Source organism: Amphiprion ocellaris, chromosome 8, assembly GCF_022539595.1.
Source record: "Amphiprion ocellaris isolate individual 3 ecotype Okinawa chromosome 8, ASM2253959v1, whole genome shotgun sequence".
Taxonomy (NCBI): Eukaryota; Metazoa; Chordata; class Actinopteri; family Pomacentridae; genus Amphiprion; species Amphiprion ocellaris.
The window spans coordinates 11,888,286-11,903,422 of NC_072773.1; the positions used below are offsets into that span (position 1 = coordinate 11,888,286).

Below are 15,137 nucleotides of genomic sequence, written 5' to 3' on the forward strand. Positions count from 1 at the left end.
GCATCACCAACGGCTCTGTTCTCCTCAAATGTGTCAATATGAGTCTGCATCCACTATGCCAGAGGAGCGTATTGTGAAGTGAGACTGAGTTAGTGAAAACTCTGGCTTTAGGCTCTACATACCTCATTGTCACAAACCACTCAGCCTGTTAGATCACCACGGCAAATGATGCTGCACAGCTAACCTGTTCCAGAGCAGGTTCAGTATCAGCACTTGTTTTCTGATCATGTTCACTCTGAGCCATACAGACTCTCAGCTGAGGGATCACGTTATATCTGCAAACCGGCCAAGCTGTGCATCAGTAATGCCACTTAATGAAGCCGTGTAATCACACGACGTAAACTGGACGCATCATGTTGCCACGGGAGCCTACATGCATTCTGTTGGTGCTGAAAAAAGGCTGTAATTATGTTTTTATGTTTGCTCCTGATATGCTGGCAAGTCTGTTTTCCACTGCTAGTACTGTAGCTAATAGAAATTGGATTCTGTAATTGATTAGTCTACTTGGATTTATTGCAGAGAATATTCAATATATAACACTTACTTTGCTTTGATTTGACTAAAAACTAAAGTGATTTCCTCCTATACATTATTTACAGTAGCTGTCAGCCTTGTGGCGCTTTAGCGGACACGCTACTACACATAAATAAGACCTGAGTTACATTAGACAGTTCTATTAAGCCATCGTACACATTCCAGGTGTAAAACATAGTAAATAGAAGGCATTAAACAAAGCAAAGCACAATTTCCTTCTTTCAAAGAGAACACAGAAAGAGCTGAACTGCTGCATTTTTCCTGGAGGAAGTCTGTGTTTGGTCTGTAACATATGCAGCTTCTGCATTTCTCTCACTTCTTGATGTTGTAATCACTTGAACAGATCAGAGTCCTGCAGCAGTCTGCCGGGAGCACGTGCTGTGAGTGGAGCAAACGTGAAATCCAACCAACACTCGCTGACATCAGTGAGGAGAGCTGCTGAGTCGTCAGTTTCACAGACTGTCAGCTGACACTTTAGGTGCATCAACTCAAATGTCGATTCCTCTGTCTTTCTTTTCATTCAAAGTCTGACATCTCGTCTTTTCAGGTAGGAGATTCTCTTGAAGACTGTCCTTAGATACAGCATGTATGCAGTGTTGAAAAATGTCCTGAAATGAAGATAAACATCTTTTTTAAAAGTCTGGCTTTGTTGTAATGTTTAGCTGTCTCATAATTAACAATAATCAGTAGCTCTTTCATTATTGCGATTTAGATGTTTTACCTTTATGTTTTTTATGACAAAATCAGGCCTCAGCATGGAGGATAACACATTTCTGGAGAGATGTTCTGACACCATTTAAGTGGCTCTTTGCTGTAGGAGTTGTGTTGTTTTGTCTTTCTCCTTAAGAACCCCAAAGGTGTTCTATTGGTTTCAAGTCAGGTGACATACTTGGTCAGGTCATACTTGTCACTTTCTTCATCTTTAGAAATTATTGTGTGATTTTGGCATTTTGCTCTTCAGTAACAAAAAAAGCGTATTAAATACAGGGCCACCAGTAGGATGTCAGTGTCCCTTTCAGTATTGAGATTCAAATATTTATTTTTTCAATCCTCGATATGTCCACCTTTATTTGTAATGTCAGAATCAGCCCTCGTCTGCATGGAGGACACCAAATTTCTTGAGAAACGTTCTGTCATTTACAAGACAGACATGCTGGTCCAGCTCATAGTTTTCACGTGATTTTGTCAGTGTGCATTAAATCATTATTATGGTGAATATTCCTCTACTGCTAAGCTTCTCCAGACTGGGTGTCATCTTGTCGGCCAGTATTTTGGTATTCATAACATAGTGCTACATACAAATATCATCTCTCCAACACCTTTGGCACAGATGCTGCTTCGTATCATCACACTCACATCGGGGTTCTTCGCTGTCAGGAATATGCATTCTTTTAATTGTTTTGTTCTGTTTTGTTTTCTGGATGTCATTTGAATAGATTCACATGCACTGTTCTTCACATTGTCTAAGCTGCCACAGAGACTCATTTTTTTATTGATAACCCCTGTAGCACTTACCTGTCTGGTTTTCAGAGCTTGATTGTAATAATATTCCGCTATGACGTCAGTTTAGGTAGGAGGACAGCCACTGTTGCTCTGAATAGTTGTACAAGGTCTCATTCTGTTCCTCCTAATTACTGCTGCAACTTTGTTTGCCCTGATTCATATCATCACTTATCCTCCTGGGTCCTTTTCCACCTTTGCGACGTCCCAGACAATCCTATTTTTTAGTCACTGGCAATCCTTTTATGGGTCAATATATAATTGTGGAACTTTTTGTAACATAGCTGACAGGTATCATAGTTGACATTTTTGCTGTTTTCAGGCCTAAAATCAACATGACCACCTATAACCAAACACCACATGACATTTGTAGAGTATACACAATTGAGTAAAATTGATATTGAAAGTTATTTATAAAGATATTGTCGTAAACCTGTTGACATGCGAAAAATCCACACTTGACTCACACACTACTTTATATTAAATAAGTCAGAAAGCCTTCCTTTCCTCAGGAGGAAATGACATCATGTGGAGCAGGTCATGTGATCTGGAATCAACACACTTCCTCGAGAGGTGTTTTTGTAATGGGTAACTTAGTTGAAAGTGATTTCTAGGACACAGATACAGTTAGTTATTTTCCATATAAAATTTGATATATTGCCAAAAAGAAATATCTGTCATGATTATCTAAACTTAATAAAAAGAACACAATCAAAACAATTTTTGAATAAGCTCATTTTATTATTGTTTAGCTAATTAGAAGGTGGTTGTTTTGGACGGTTATTTAGCTGACGTTTCAGTGATATCCAGTCTTTTTTTTTTAATTAATAAGTGATATAAACATACAAATACGATTTTATATCATAAAAAATAATTATGGAATTTGTAAAGACATGATCATAATTAACATAAAACACTTTTTAAAAACTTTTAATAAAAATGTATGCAAGATATATCCCATGGACTTCATAAGTCTCTGAATCATATATTGACCATTGTATGTGATGCCATGATGTAGACATGCAGATAGACAGGACCTATAGGTCCGAAATTGACAAATTCTGATATTCACAGGCAATTTTTAAACAATGTTCATGTAATTAGGTTGATTAGAAATCACACAATTTGTTTGAATTGTTCATACGATGGAGCACTCTACTGTTCAGCCAAGAAATAATGCAATTATTGAGAGACTGAGAGAAGATTTTGAATCATTTAAATAATTTGCACAGGATTACTCACTTCTGTTATATAATGTAGGTGTACAGTTTTTCACGGCGGCATACTAAAATGCAAAGTTAGCTTGAAGAATGTCGGAGGCCGCAGGACTAATGATGGCTAATGACTGAATTACGTTGTGGGGCCAATCATCCAGTTTAACAAGGCTTGTTGATATGTGATGAGAGTATGTGAAATGTGTGAGCACAGCTACGTCCTCCCACTTCTACAGATACTGTGTGTAACATTAACATGAAAGCATACCACCAGCTTGTTCCACAGCTTTAATAAATATTTGACGATTGAACAGTCTGACCAGAGAATATAGTTAGGTAAAGTTGGCAAGATATTCACAGATTCGGACTTCCGGCCTCAATAACTCATGGGATATACGTTGTAAAAACATAAACAATGCCTCTTTCAAATCGTTGTAAGCTAGACAATGTGCTACAAGGCCAGTTTTATCAAAAGTCGCTGTCTTTCAAGCTGCAGAAATAACATTGATGTCTATGAGCAGCCGGCTGTGCAACGAGTGAACAGGGACCGTCTGCAAATAGTAAAACCGCTGCAACAGCGAAGAGAGACACTACACAAATATTCAATAACTTAACTTTTATACACTATAGCGTCACCAAATTTACTGGAGCCATCAATTGTGTCTTGCTGGTCATACTACAAGTCTTGATTTGATACTAAATACAAAATCTGAATGTTAAGGAATTTTCATTATTTAATTATTATTTTATTAGTCATAAAATTCAATAACTTCACTCTTATATACTGTAGTGTCACCAAATTTACTGCAGCCATCAATTGTCTTCTGTTGAAGTTGTTGTATAGCCCCACATACATCAAGAGAAGAGCCATCAAAGCTAATTTACTCATAATCCTTAAACTTCACACACAAGCATGCACACTAAATAGTGTGCACAACTTGACATGGCAATAAACAACCCAAATCATTAAAATTCAGTTACTTTTGGTGATTAATGTTGCACAATCTACCCAAACAATGGATGAGCACTTTTATCTGTTACAACAAAAAATATTTGAGATATATAACAACAATTTCATTACTAATAAAAAATTCCTTAAAATTCAGATTTTGTATTTAGCATCAAACCAAGAGTTGTAGTATGACAATCAGGAGCCAACTGATGGCTCCAGTGAATTTGGTGGCACTACAGTGCATAAGAGTGAAGTTATTGAATTTTATGACTAATAAAATAATAATTAAATAATAAAAATTGCTCAAAATTCAGATTTTTGTATTTAGTGTCAAACCAAGAGTTGTAGTATGACCAGCAGGAGATAATTGAAGGCTCCAGTGATTTTGGTGATACTACAATTCATAAGAGTGAAGTTATTGAATTTTATGCCTAATAAAATAATAATAAAATAATGAAAATTCCTTAAAATTCAGATTTTGTATTTAGCATCAAACCAAGAGTTGTAGTATGATCAGCAGGAGACAATTGATGGCTCCAGCAAATTTGGTGACACTACAGTATATAAGAGTGAAGTTATTGAATTTTATGCCTAATAAAATAATAATAAAATAATGAAAATTCCTTAAAATTCTGATTTTGTATTTAGCATCAAACCAAGAGTTGTAGTATGACCAGCAAGACACAATTGATGGCTCCAGTAAATTTGGTGACGCTACAGTGTATAAAAGTTAAGTTAATGAATATTTGTGTAGTGCCTCTCTTCGCTGTTGCAGCGGTTTTGCTATTTGCAGACGGTCTCTGTTCACTCGTCGCACAGCCGGCTGCTCATAGACATCAATGTTATTTCTGCAGCTTGAAAGACAGCGACTTTTGATAAAACTGGCCTTGTAGCACATTGTCTAGCTTACAACGATTTGAAAGAGGCATTGTTTATGTTTTTACAACGTATATCCCATGAGTTATTGAGGCCGGAAGTCCGAATCTGTGAATATCTTGCCAACTTTACCTAACTAGAGAATATCCTGTCGCAATGTAAATCATGCTGATTTCTTTCTCATCCCTCAAAATGGTAACTCATTAATTTCTCAAATGGAAATGAATTTCAGAGATCAGTGCTAAATTTAAAATCAATGGATGTCAATATTTATTGTAGGCAGCTGGGAACGATGTAATCGATGGATTTATTATTTCATTCATATATAAAACATTCATTACATTAAGCTCTTATTGTGAAAGTCCTTTGAGCCTGCTTTGGCGCTAGCGAGTCACGTGACGAGTCTTATTAAAACAGACCAATCAGCTCACAGCCAGTTGTTTATCTGCTGCTTCCGCGTTTTCCCAGAACAGCGAGCCTGTTGTTCTTCCAGGGACTCTGTCGGCATGTTGGCGTCCACACAGGCAAGATAAATTTAATGTTTTATTTATTCCCGTTGTGGTACACCTCGTTATGTTGGGTTTGAAGACGTTTTTGAAATTAAGCCACATTCGAGATCCTGCCATCAATTGAGTAGTTGCCGTTGCTAGTTAGCTAAGGAGCTAAAAATGATTTGGCTTAAGTCTGGTTTCCTTTTCAGTGTCATTTGTGTGAAAAATGGTTTCCGAGCATTGCAGTTACATTTTATTTACGAAACACTGACTCGGTGATGTATGAGATAAGCTCCAACGATCAGCTGCACACTATGTTCACTCTAACAGCTGTTTAACATGTTGATGATTCATGTCTTTTCGCAACTTAACACATACAGACACTGCTTGCACAATAGAAAGCCTTGAAAACAAAGGATGATAGCTTTTTTGTGGCCATTACACTGCACACACAAAACACATAATGGCAAAGCAATTGAAACCGAACAGAAACAGAAACCGTTTAGAAAGCCTCCTTCAACGACTATCTGCCCATCTATTTATGGAAAATGCCTCAATTACTAATCGGTTAATGTGCCTGTACCTGTTGTTGGTCAGGTATCGATCTCTGTCTCTAACAAACCCATAATCCACATTGATTTAGCTGTCATCGCAACAGGATCATATGAGTGTCAACAGAGGAATATCTGTGGCTGAATAACTTTCAAAGCAGCTCTTCATCAACCTTTGTGTGTCACTGCTTAGGGCAGTTACTAACACTTTTTTTCTGCTAGTGATCGACAACTTCATATCGTGTGTAATTATTTAACATTTTTAACTCCTGCTAATGGTTTACATTGTCTAAAAGAAAAGTTTATGGTGTCGAGATCTCAGCGCGCATGTTTTCTAACGTTCTGTCATTTTAACCTCAGTTTTGGCCACAGTTTTCATGGACAGGACTGTAACTGGAACATCAGATTATCTCTGTGGTTGAGCTCTTTATGCCATTTTTAGATTGTATCTTAGTTAATACACTGTGTAGACGTTGCTTATAGCCTGGTGACATAGTCAGAACAGAAGTTATTGTTTTAATTAGGTGGATATTTACAGAGGCTTCTCTCCCCTGACAGAATATGTGGACAGACGGAGTCCTCACCCGTAGCCCCTTTGGATGGGCCACCCAAGGAAACTTCACTTCATTGTGTCCTAATGGGTCCAAATGGGTTTGGGAAGGGCTTGGGGAGTGTGCCCAGGATGCGAGAGATATGGCCAGCATCTACCTCGGCCTCTTGTCCATCCTCTGTTTCATGGTGTCTTCACTTCCGTAAGTGTTTGTGTTCCTGTCTGGACTGCATGGAGGATTTGCCTTTTTATTTAAATGTAGTATATATTTCAGTTTGCTCTTTCTGATTGCAGACAGTACTATAGCTCATGTAAAACAGGGAATATGGACAGTGCCCTCTCTATCTGGTTTCTGCTGCTGTGGCTGGGAGGTGACTCCTGCAATCTGGTGGGCTCCTTTTTGGCAGACCAGCTTCCGCTTCAGGTGACTTGTAGGGATATAGTGATTGCCTCAGTGTAATTTTGTTCTCATACCAAGAATATTATCTGGCAATCTGTAAATATTCATGTAGATCAATCCATTGAACTCAAAAATATCAATGAGAAATGCTCTTTGAACAGATATGATGTCTTAAGATTTGCGTTTCTTCCATGCAACCTATCAAAACTATTTGTTTGTCATATTTTAGAGCTGTTACCAGGTAATTATTGTTTTTTAATCAGTGACTTAGAAAAATATCATCAATGTCTAAATATTAGTATCTATTCACACTGTTAATTAGCATCTTTCTGTTAATTGATGAGTTGTTGCAGCATTACAATGGACTGCACAGGAAGATACAAATAACAATTGTTTTGGCTTGAATTATACAAACAGCTTTTTAAAATTAGTTCCATGAGGAGTTGTTTTGTGTGTGACTTGTAATTGTTTCTTCCCAACATCCAGACATATACAGCCATTTATTATGTTCTGGCTGACTTGGTGATGCTGGCCATGTACACATACTACAAGATAAACAACAGAGTGGCTGAACGTGAGTGTGTAGTCTTTTTGTTTGCTTGTTTGTTTTAATTACAGTCTCAATATAAGAGCCAAACTCCTACCTTTTGCTGTGCGTGTTTCAAGGCCTTTTTTGCATTCTGCTGCTCTATTTGGTTTAAGATACACACCTTTGTTTGCATAGTATTTTACCCCCTGTTGTCGTCATAGCCAGTTGTTACCAAGGCAGTGTATATTGCTAAGATGTGTTTTATCTGACATAGTTATTGAATGATCAAGTGCTTCATATTAGAGCTGATAAACAGTGATCCAACAGTAGTCCAGGCAGACAAACAGGGTAAACTCTGGATCCTGTAAGGATGCCTCACATTGCTGTGGCGTTTGCTTCCTCACTAAGGACCTTTGTAACCTTCGTCTGATGGAATGCAGTTTTCACAGAACTAATGGTAAACCCGGGTGCTGTTTCTTCACCAGGTAGGAGGGTTTTGAATGTGGTGGGTTTAGTCTGCATCCTCGGCTTCACCGCAAGCCTCACTCACCTCCCGGGAGTAGGCATCCAGCAGGAAATGACTTCATCTGGGTTTAGAAGTCGCTCCTTGCTCTCAACCTCTGATGTCAGCTCAATCCAGGTGAGTTGTATTTATTTCTTCAAATATTGATCTGAAGGAAATGAACTCCTTGTATCTGGTTATTGTAATGTTCCGTTTTCCCTGCTGTCACTTTAGGCTTTCACCCCGAAAGAGATCATAGGTTTCTCCATCGGTTCAATCTCATCAGTGCTCTACCTCTGTTCCAGACTTCCACAGATGTACACTAATGTAAGTACAACAAATGTGTAGTTTATTTAGCAGTACATATTCCTTACTGCTGGCGGTGGACATCACCTGATACTAATTCACATGCTACTGCTAATAATAAATGGTTAATACTGATGATAAGAGAAAGTATACTCATCCTGAAATTACATTAGTGTCGCTGTCTAATGCAGACTTCCTATTTTTTAATTGTTTCACTTCATTTTGTAATTGCACTTGTTTTGTTGTTTAAATAGTTTGGGTAAGTCCATATTTATTACAATAAATAAGAAACAATAAATAGTTATCTGTTGTAGAGAGGTTGGGAAAAGTCCTGGGAGATGTTCAAAGAATAAAGATGGGGAAATAATAAATCATATAAGAGTTAAGTAATAATAACCTCCCATGCTGGATTTTTTCTTTTACTTTTTTTTACCAGAATATTAATACATCCTAATGGTCAGTGAGAACAGAAACTGTGCTCTACATGGGGTTTGGAAATTAACTTGAAGTAAGAAATTTAATCTTGGCGGATTAAAACTGAAGCCAGTGCAATTTATGTCCCAAAGGGATTATAAATGATTGTTTTCATTTTGTCTGAGTTTGCACAAGATGAAGCAAGAAATGCATACAAAAGTGAAAGAAGCTAGATTCAGTGTACCTGAAAACTTAGCAGGTGAAAATGGAAGTGAATGAGATCGAGCATGGAAGCTGCTTTTGCTTCTGTAGTCTTGACATATCACAGAAGTATAAAGTGAAAGACAGTATGAATACACACCTGTGGACTATGATATGAATATCAAATATGTACACTACCGTTCAAAAGTTTGAAAATGTCCTTATTTTTGTAAGAAAAGCAGTTTTTTTCAATGAATATAACATTAAATGAATCAGAAATACAGTCTTGACATCCTTAATGTGGTAAATAACTATTCTAGCTGGAAACGGCTGATTTTTAATGGAATATCTACATAGAGGTACAGAGGAACATTTCCAGCAACCATCACTCCTGTGTTCTAATGCTACATTGTGTTAGCTAATGGTGTTGAAAGGCTAACTGATGATTAGAAAACCCTTATGCAATTATGTTAGCATATTAATAAAAGTGTGAGTTTTCATGGAAAACATGAAATTGCCTGGGTGACCCCAAACTTTTGAATGGTAGTGTATATTTTATTTAATTTAGTTTTATTATTTTTTTAAAGCTGTATTACTCAACTCAAGGTCAGCTTTGTTGTCATTCCACAATATATGTATACACAGTTAAACAGGATGATGTTTCTCCCATCCATTCACAGTACAGAAATAAGTGTTAATACTATGAAAAGAATACATTTAATGGGTAACCCAGATAGCTCAACTGGTATCAACTGAGCAGGTGACCCATAAACGGGGGCTAGATTCTCCGATGCAGTGGCTTGGGTTCGATTCCAGCTCTCGCCCCTTTGCTGCAGGTCTTCTCCCCTACTTTCCTGTCTGCCTGTCAAATAACGTCAGAAGAATAAATTTAAAAAGACTAAACTAAAAAAACACAAGCACACATCAGACACAATTATACTCACTACTGGAGTGACAAATAGGTGAAATTAGTGTGACTGCAGTAATCAGTTATTATACATAGTATAATGTACATGAGCCCTGAATGATCAGTTATTATGCTAATTATACATAGTATAGTGTAAGTGACAATACATGGTATAGAATATAATTCTACATAGTGTAGCAGTAAGTCCACAGCTTTGGCTTTGTAGTAGGATTGCAAACATCTGCCAAAGTTTACTTGTAGTTGTAGTTACAGTGATGCTATGCTGCTATCTCGCAATACAGAAATCTTTAACAAATCCGTGGACCCAGACTATAAACTGCATCACTGCCAAAATCTAATCAGGTGGTCCTTCTGTCATTTCTGACCTTTCCTGAAAATTTAATTGAAATCCGTTAGTCTGTTTTTGAGTAATGTTGCGAACAGACAAATAGACAGACAGATAAACGTACGTCGATCGTCACATAACTCCGCTGCTTTCCTTGACGGAAAAATAATAAATAATACAGTGCAAGTGGTCATTAACATGGTAGGTACGTAATCACATATAGAACAGTGTAACAAGGTCTGTAGTAGTTCTAGATAATGTCATGTTTATATATAATGTGCGTTTATTACCTCACTGTAATTGTATTACTGCTAAGTTGAACATGAGAGTATTTGCTCTTATGTAAATAAATTCTATTAAAACTACAGGCCCACTAGTAGGAACCTAGTCAACAAAAGTCAGAACACCCGTTCACACATGTCCATCTTAATTTTTTTATGACAGAATCAACCCCCCTTTGCATGCAGGACACCAAATTACTGGAAGAATGTTCTGTCATCCACATTACAGACATACTCGTCCAGGTTGTAGTTGTCACTTTTTTCTTCTTTAGAAACTGATTTTGGCAGCGTGCTTTGGATCGTTCTCATGCTACAATATTCCTCTTCTGCCAAACTTCTACAGACTGGGAGTCATTTTGTCAGCCAGTATTTTGGTTTATTTCCAGGCGTTCCTTGTGCCATCTATAAATGTCCCCCCAACATCTTTTGCACTCATGAAACCCCATATCCTAACACTCCCACCTCTCTGCTTCACTGTCAGGACTATGCGTTTACCATGGCTGTCCCAGACAGGTTAATGCTAAACATGCTGAACTCCTTCTGAACTGGGCAGTTTTTTTTCTTCTCATCTGAACAAAGCTGGATTGTGCAGATGGTTCAGTGTTTGTGGCGTCATTTTAGCTCTGCACCACTATAGCTCTGATTAGTGGAACTGTAGCTTGTTCTGTACCTCTAGATTACTGCTGCTGATTTTAGTAGGTCAATGAGCTTTCTATATCCTTTACCACATTTCTAAAGTCTCACAATAACATTTTTCAGGCGATTCTTTTCCATGTGGAGACACACTGCAGCTCATAGGTTCACAACTCGAGAAAGTTCTGGTGTTCACAGCTTATTATATTCCCATGTTCATTTGTTTGTGATTTGCTCATTAGCTATAACACTCGTCAATTTAGAAACAATGCTGTTATGGAGAGGTATACAGTTTTGAATCTTTTAACATTTAAGTGATAATACACAAGAATGTATTCATTCCTGCTGTAAACTGTCTGTGGTGTCTGTGTAAAATGTCATGCATTTCTTTTGAAACCTTTATTGTCCTCACCACTTCCCCACCCGTTGTCTTGTTTCTCCCCACAGTTCAAGAGGAAGTCAACAGAGGGAGTGTCTTACTTCTTGTTCGCGTTGGTTATCCTGGGAAACACTACATATGGCCTGAGTGTCCTACTGAAAAACCCTGACCAGGGCCAGGGCGAGAGCAGCTACCTAGTCCATCACCTGCCCTGGCTCATTGGCAGCCTCGGCACCCTCTCCTTAGACCTCATTGTATCCTTTACCATGGCGGCTACTGCTGGGCCTCTGGGGCTCTCCTTAATCCCATGTACATGCTACATTGTAGGCAATGCTGAGCTGGCAGAGTGAATAGTTCAATAGAAAGGTTGGAGTCTTGTGACTCTGTGTGTGGAAACATAATATACAGTATCAAAGGTCTGGCACTGGCAGGGAAATTGGTCTGCTGCCAGCAGAGCAGCAAGACTGTAAAAGCTGCACTACTGGCCCCTGGAGGCCACTAAGTTGCTTTACATTGCACAGCATTCATAGACCAAAGTATCAGATGGCCTGGTTTATAATTAATATGAGGACACTGCAGAAACTCTCCACACCTGATGCTGTGTTTTGTGCACCTTGTCACCTCTGAACCCCAAAACCTGCTGACAAATTGGAAAGGTATGTTATCTTTTAAAAAAAATCACCTGAATTCCATCATTTGTCAGAGCCAGAAACTGTAAAAGTACATTTAATGAAGCCTTGAGACCCAACCATCGAAAATATCACCAAGCCAACAGACAAATATTGGTAGTATTTTTTTCCACTGTGTGCTGAATCTGACTGTCTCTATACCACATCAGACTCTGTCGTTGTGTTTCATCATTCTGTACCTGGCGACATGGCACATTTTACACATTTTGACTCATTTAGCTTTTCTTCCTGTCATTGTTAAGACCTGACTATAAAAGCCAAAGAGATATTTAACATATTGAGTTCAGTTTAGGGCTAATAAACGAGTCACCAGATCTCTGCATAGGTAGGCTTTGGAAGTGTTTCTGATACTATGCACCTGCTACAGGAACGAACATGAATAAAGTTTGAAGCTAAGAGACATTCAATAATTAAGGTAGAGTATATTAAATAATTCCACTTTGCAGCTAATAGATCCCCAGTTCGCATCCCAGATTTCCTGGCATCTTTCTACATGGAGTTTGCATGTTCTCCCTGTACATGTGTGGGTTGTCTCCGGGTTCTCCGGCTTCCTCACACAGTCCAAAAACATGCTGAGGTTAATTAGTGATTCTAAACTGTCCGTAGATGTGAATGTGATTTTGATCATTTGTCTCTGTATATAGTCCTGTGATAGACTGGTAACCTGTCCAGGTGTCTCCTACCTTCACCCTAAGTCAGCTGGGATAGACTCCAGCCCCCCACGACCCTAATGACGATTAAGTGGTGTATAGATGATGTGAGCTTTAGAGATGCTGTAGCATTGGTCAGTCTGGTTATTTCCAGTGTTTAGCCTAAACTGAAATGAAACGTAAGATTAATTAAACCTATGCATTCTTCATCCGTCTACTACATTCACAAATTACTGCAAACTCAAGGTGCAATTATAGCGATTATATTCAACATTTTTTAGGGTTAATGTAATTTCATTTTCTGTATAGCAGTTAATTGATTTCATAAATGCAACACACTATAGTTTTTTTATACATAGCATAAAGGTTAAAAAAAACTATATATGTAGTGTTATCTTCATTTTAAATGTCAAAAGGGTTCCATGGTTCCTGGTGTTTCCTTTTCTGTGGAAATGTACAAATGGCTCTTTGAGTGTTTGAGGTTCCTGACCCTTGCATTAGAACACAGGAGTGATGGTTGCTGGAAATGAGTCTCTGTACATCTATGTAGATATTCCATAAACAATCTGCCTTTTCCCAGCTACAATAGTCATTTATAACATTAGCAATGTCTCGACTGTATTTCTGATTCATTTAATGTTATCTTCACTGAAAAAAAAAATGCTTTTTTTGGAAAAAAAAAAAAAGGACATTTCTGAGTGACCCCAAACTTTTGAACGGTGGTGTACATGTACAAACATACACAGAACGTCTCATTTAATGACACCAACTGAAGGTGCTAATGCTGGAATATTACAGCCAGGCTGCAAGGTTTTGAGAGTTTCAGTTTTGGCAGTTTGACGAAATGCTGTTGTTTTTTTTTTGTTTGTTTGTTTGTTTGTTTTAAAGGAATATTCATCATGTGAGCACAACACAAACTAAAAGTGTTAAAATTAGAATTTGATGCAAGACCTCAACAAGGGTAAGATTAGGCAATAATACAGAATATGCCTTAACTGATAATGCGCCTATAGGGCCAATAACTAGTAACAATGTCACACAGTTACATTTTTAGTGCTTGGCCCTGAGCCCAATTAGTTGTTTAAGTAATCTTAGTTTCTCATGGAGAATTCTTTGGCAGCTGTTCAGCAAAAAATGCATTTTTATGTCAGACATTAGTGTGCTAGTAAATCTCTTAGTTTGTGGTCAAATAATCAGCTCAGAAGAACCAAGTGTCTCATGTTCTTCAGAGATGTGTATTTTTCTGGTTGAAATCCTCTGACGTTAGCTGGATTTGCAATAAAAAGACTTTTTTTTTTTTTTTTTTTTTTTAAAGAATCTCCTTAGATTTCTTTAACACTGTGATTCAGATTTCAGTGCAGTTTCTAATTTATCGCAAAGCTCGGCCACACGTGGACGTCAGCTCTGAGGAGACGACGCCTCTGATCAGGGCCTGATCGACACATTGAGAGTGTACTGGAGGGACCTCAGCTTACACTCTCCTACTGTGCAATCTTCAAAATCACTTTTCCAACATGACTTCAGGATCAATACAAACCGTACTCTTTAATTTTGTAGTTTTATTTATTATGCATGAATATTCTTTGTTTACAGTGGGATTTTTTAATCTGCAAAGTACAGTGACAACTGATTTTTATTGTTTAAAGTTTTAAAGGGACAGTTCAGGGTTTCAAATGTTGGGCATAGAATGAAACTCCCGTCACCCTGAACGCTCAGTTTAATGTCAGACCATATGTAGATATCAGAAACGTGCTGGTGGGAGTCACTGTACTACACACAGGATTTTGCTGGTGCTTTTAATTTGCCAATTACTTTAACAGTTGGCCTCTGACTCTGAGTTTGCCTCTGACTCGTGTTTACAGTGTTTCAGAACACTTCCTGTAACTTGCATCTTTTGTTTCCGGGCAGTGATGTGTCTGACTGGAAAAGAAGGAATTCATACTGATTCAGTTTCAGCCAGAAATATAACCTAACAAAAAAAGTCTTTCAAGCATTTTTTACTTGTAATCTTAAAGTTTTATTTTCCCCTCTATTCTCATATTCTATACCAGTTTTGATTACACTTCTGATAAAAGTCTTGTCAGATGTTAACTTTCTTCCTCCATTCATGCATTTTCATCTTCTCTGTTTTGCACATTTTACCACAAATGTTGTTTTGTACTTTGACAAATGTTAAATGTATTTAATGTCTGTGCACAGTAAAGAATAAACAAATAAATAATGAAGTCTTAA

General features: G+C 37.7%; 1 protein-coding gene across 2 annotated transcripts; it reads left to right on the forward strand.

Annotated features, from left to right (window-relative positions):
* Positions 1-935: 935 nt before the first annotated feature.
* Positions 936-15,137, forward strand: slc66a1 (solute carrier family 66 member 1). Of its 2 annotated transcripts, none has more exons than XM_055012912.1 (8): positions 936-1,081; positions 6,677-6,870; positions 6,963-7,092; positions 7,555-7,642; positions 8,083-8,237; positions 8,334-8,426; positions 11,635-11,820; positions 14,255-15,137. In XM_055012912.1, exons 2-8 carry the CDS (start codon positions 6,680-6,682, stop codon positions 14,339-14,341), a joined length of 930 nt encoding a protein of 309 aa, XP_054868887.1. In that variant the 5' UTR covers positions 936-1,081; positions 6,677-6,679; the 3' UTR covers positions 14,342-15,137. The 2 variants fall into 2 exon arrangements, with proteins under 2 accessions (XP_054868887.1, XP_023132234.1); XM_023276466.3 differs by lacking the exon at positions 936-1,081 and adding an exon at positions 5,486-5,600.

What these genes read in the sequence shown, in the direction of transcription:
- slc66a1 (XM_023276466.3), top strand. An exon ending in CTGATGTCAGCTCAATCCAG is followed by an intron (nt 8,238 to 8,333) that starts GTGAGTTGTATT and finishes CTGTCACTTTAG; the next exon opens with GCTTTCACCCCGAAAGAGAT. An exon ending in TTCCACAGATGTACACTAAT is followed by an intron (nt 8,427 to 11,634) that starts GTAAGTACAACA and finishes TTCTCCCCACAG; the next exon opens with TTCAAGAGGAAGTCAACAGA.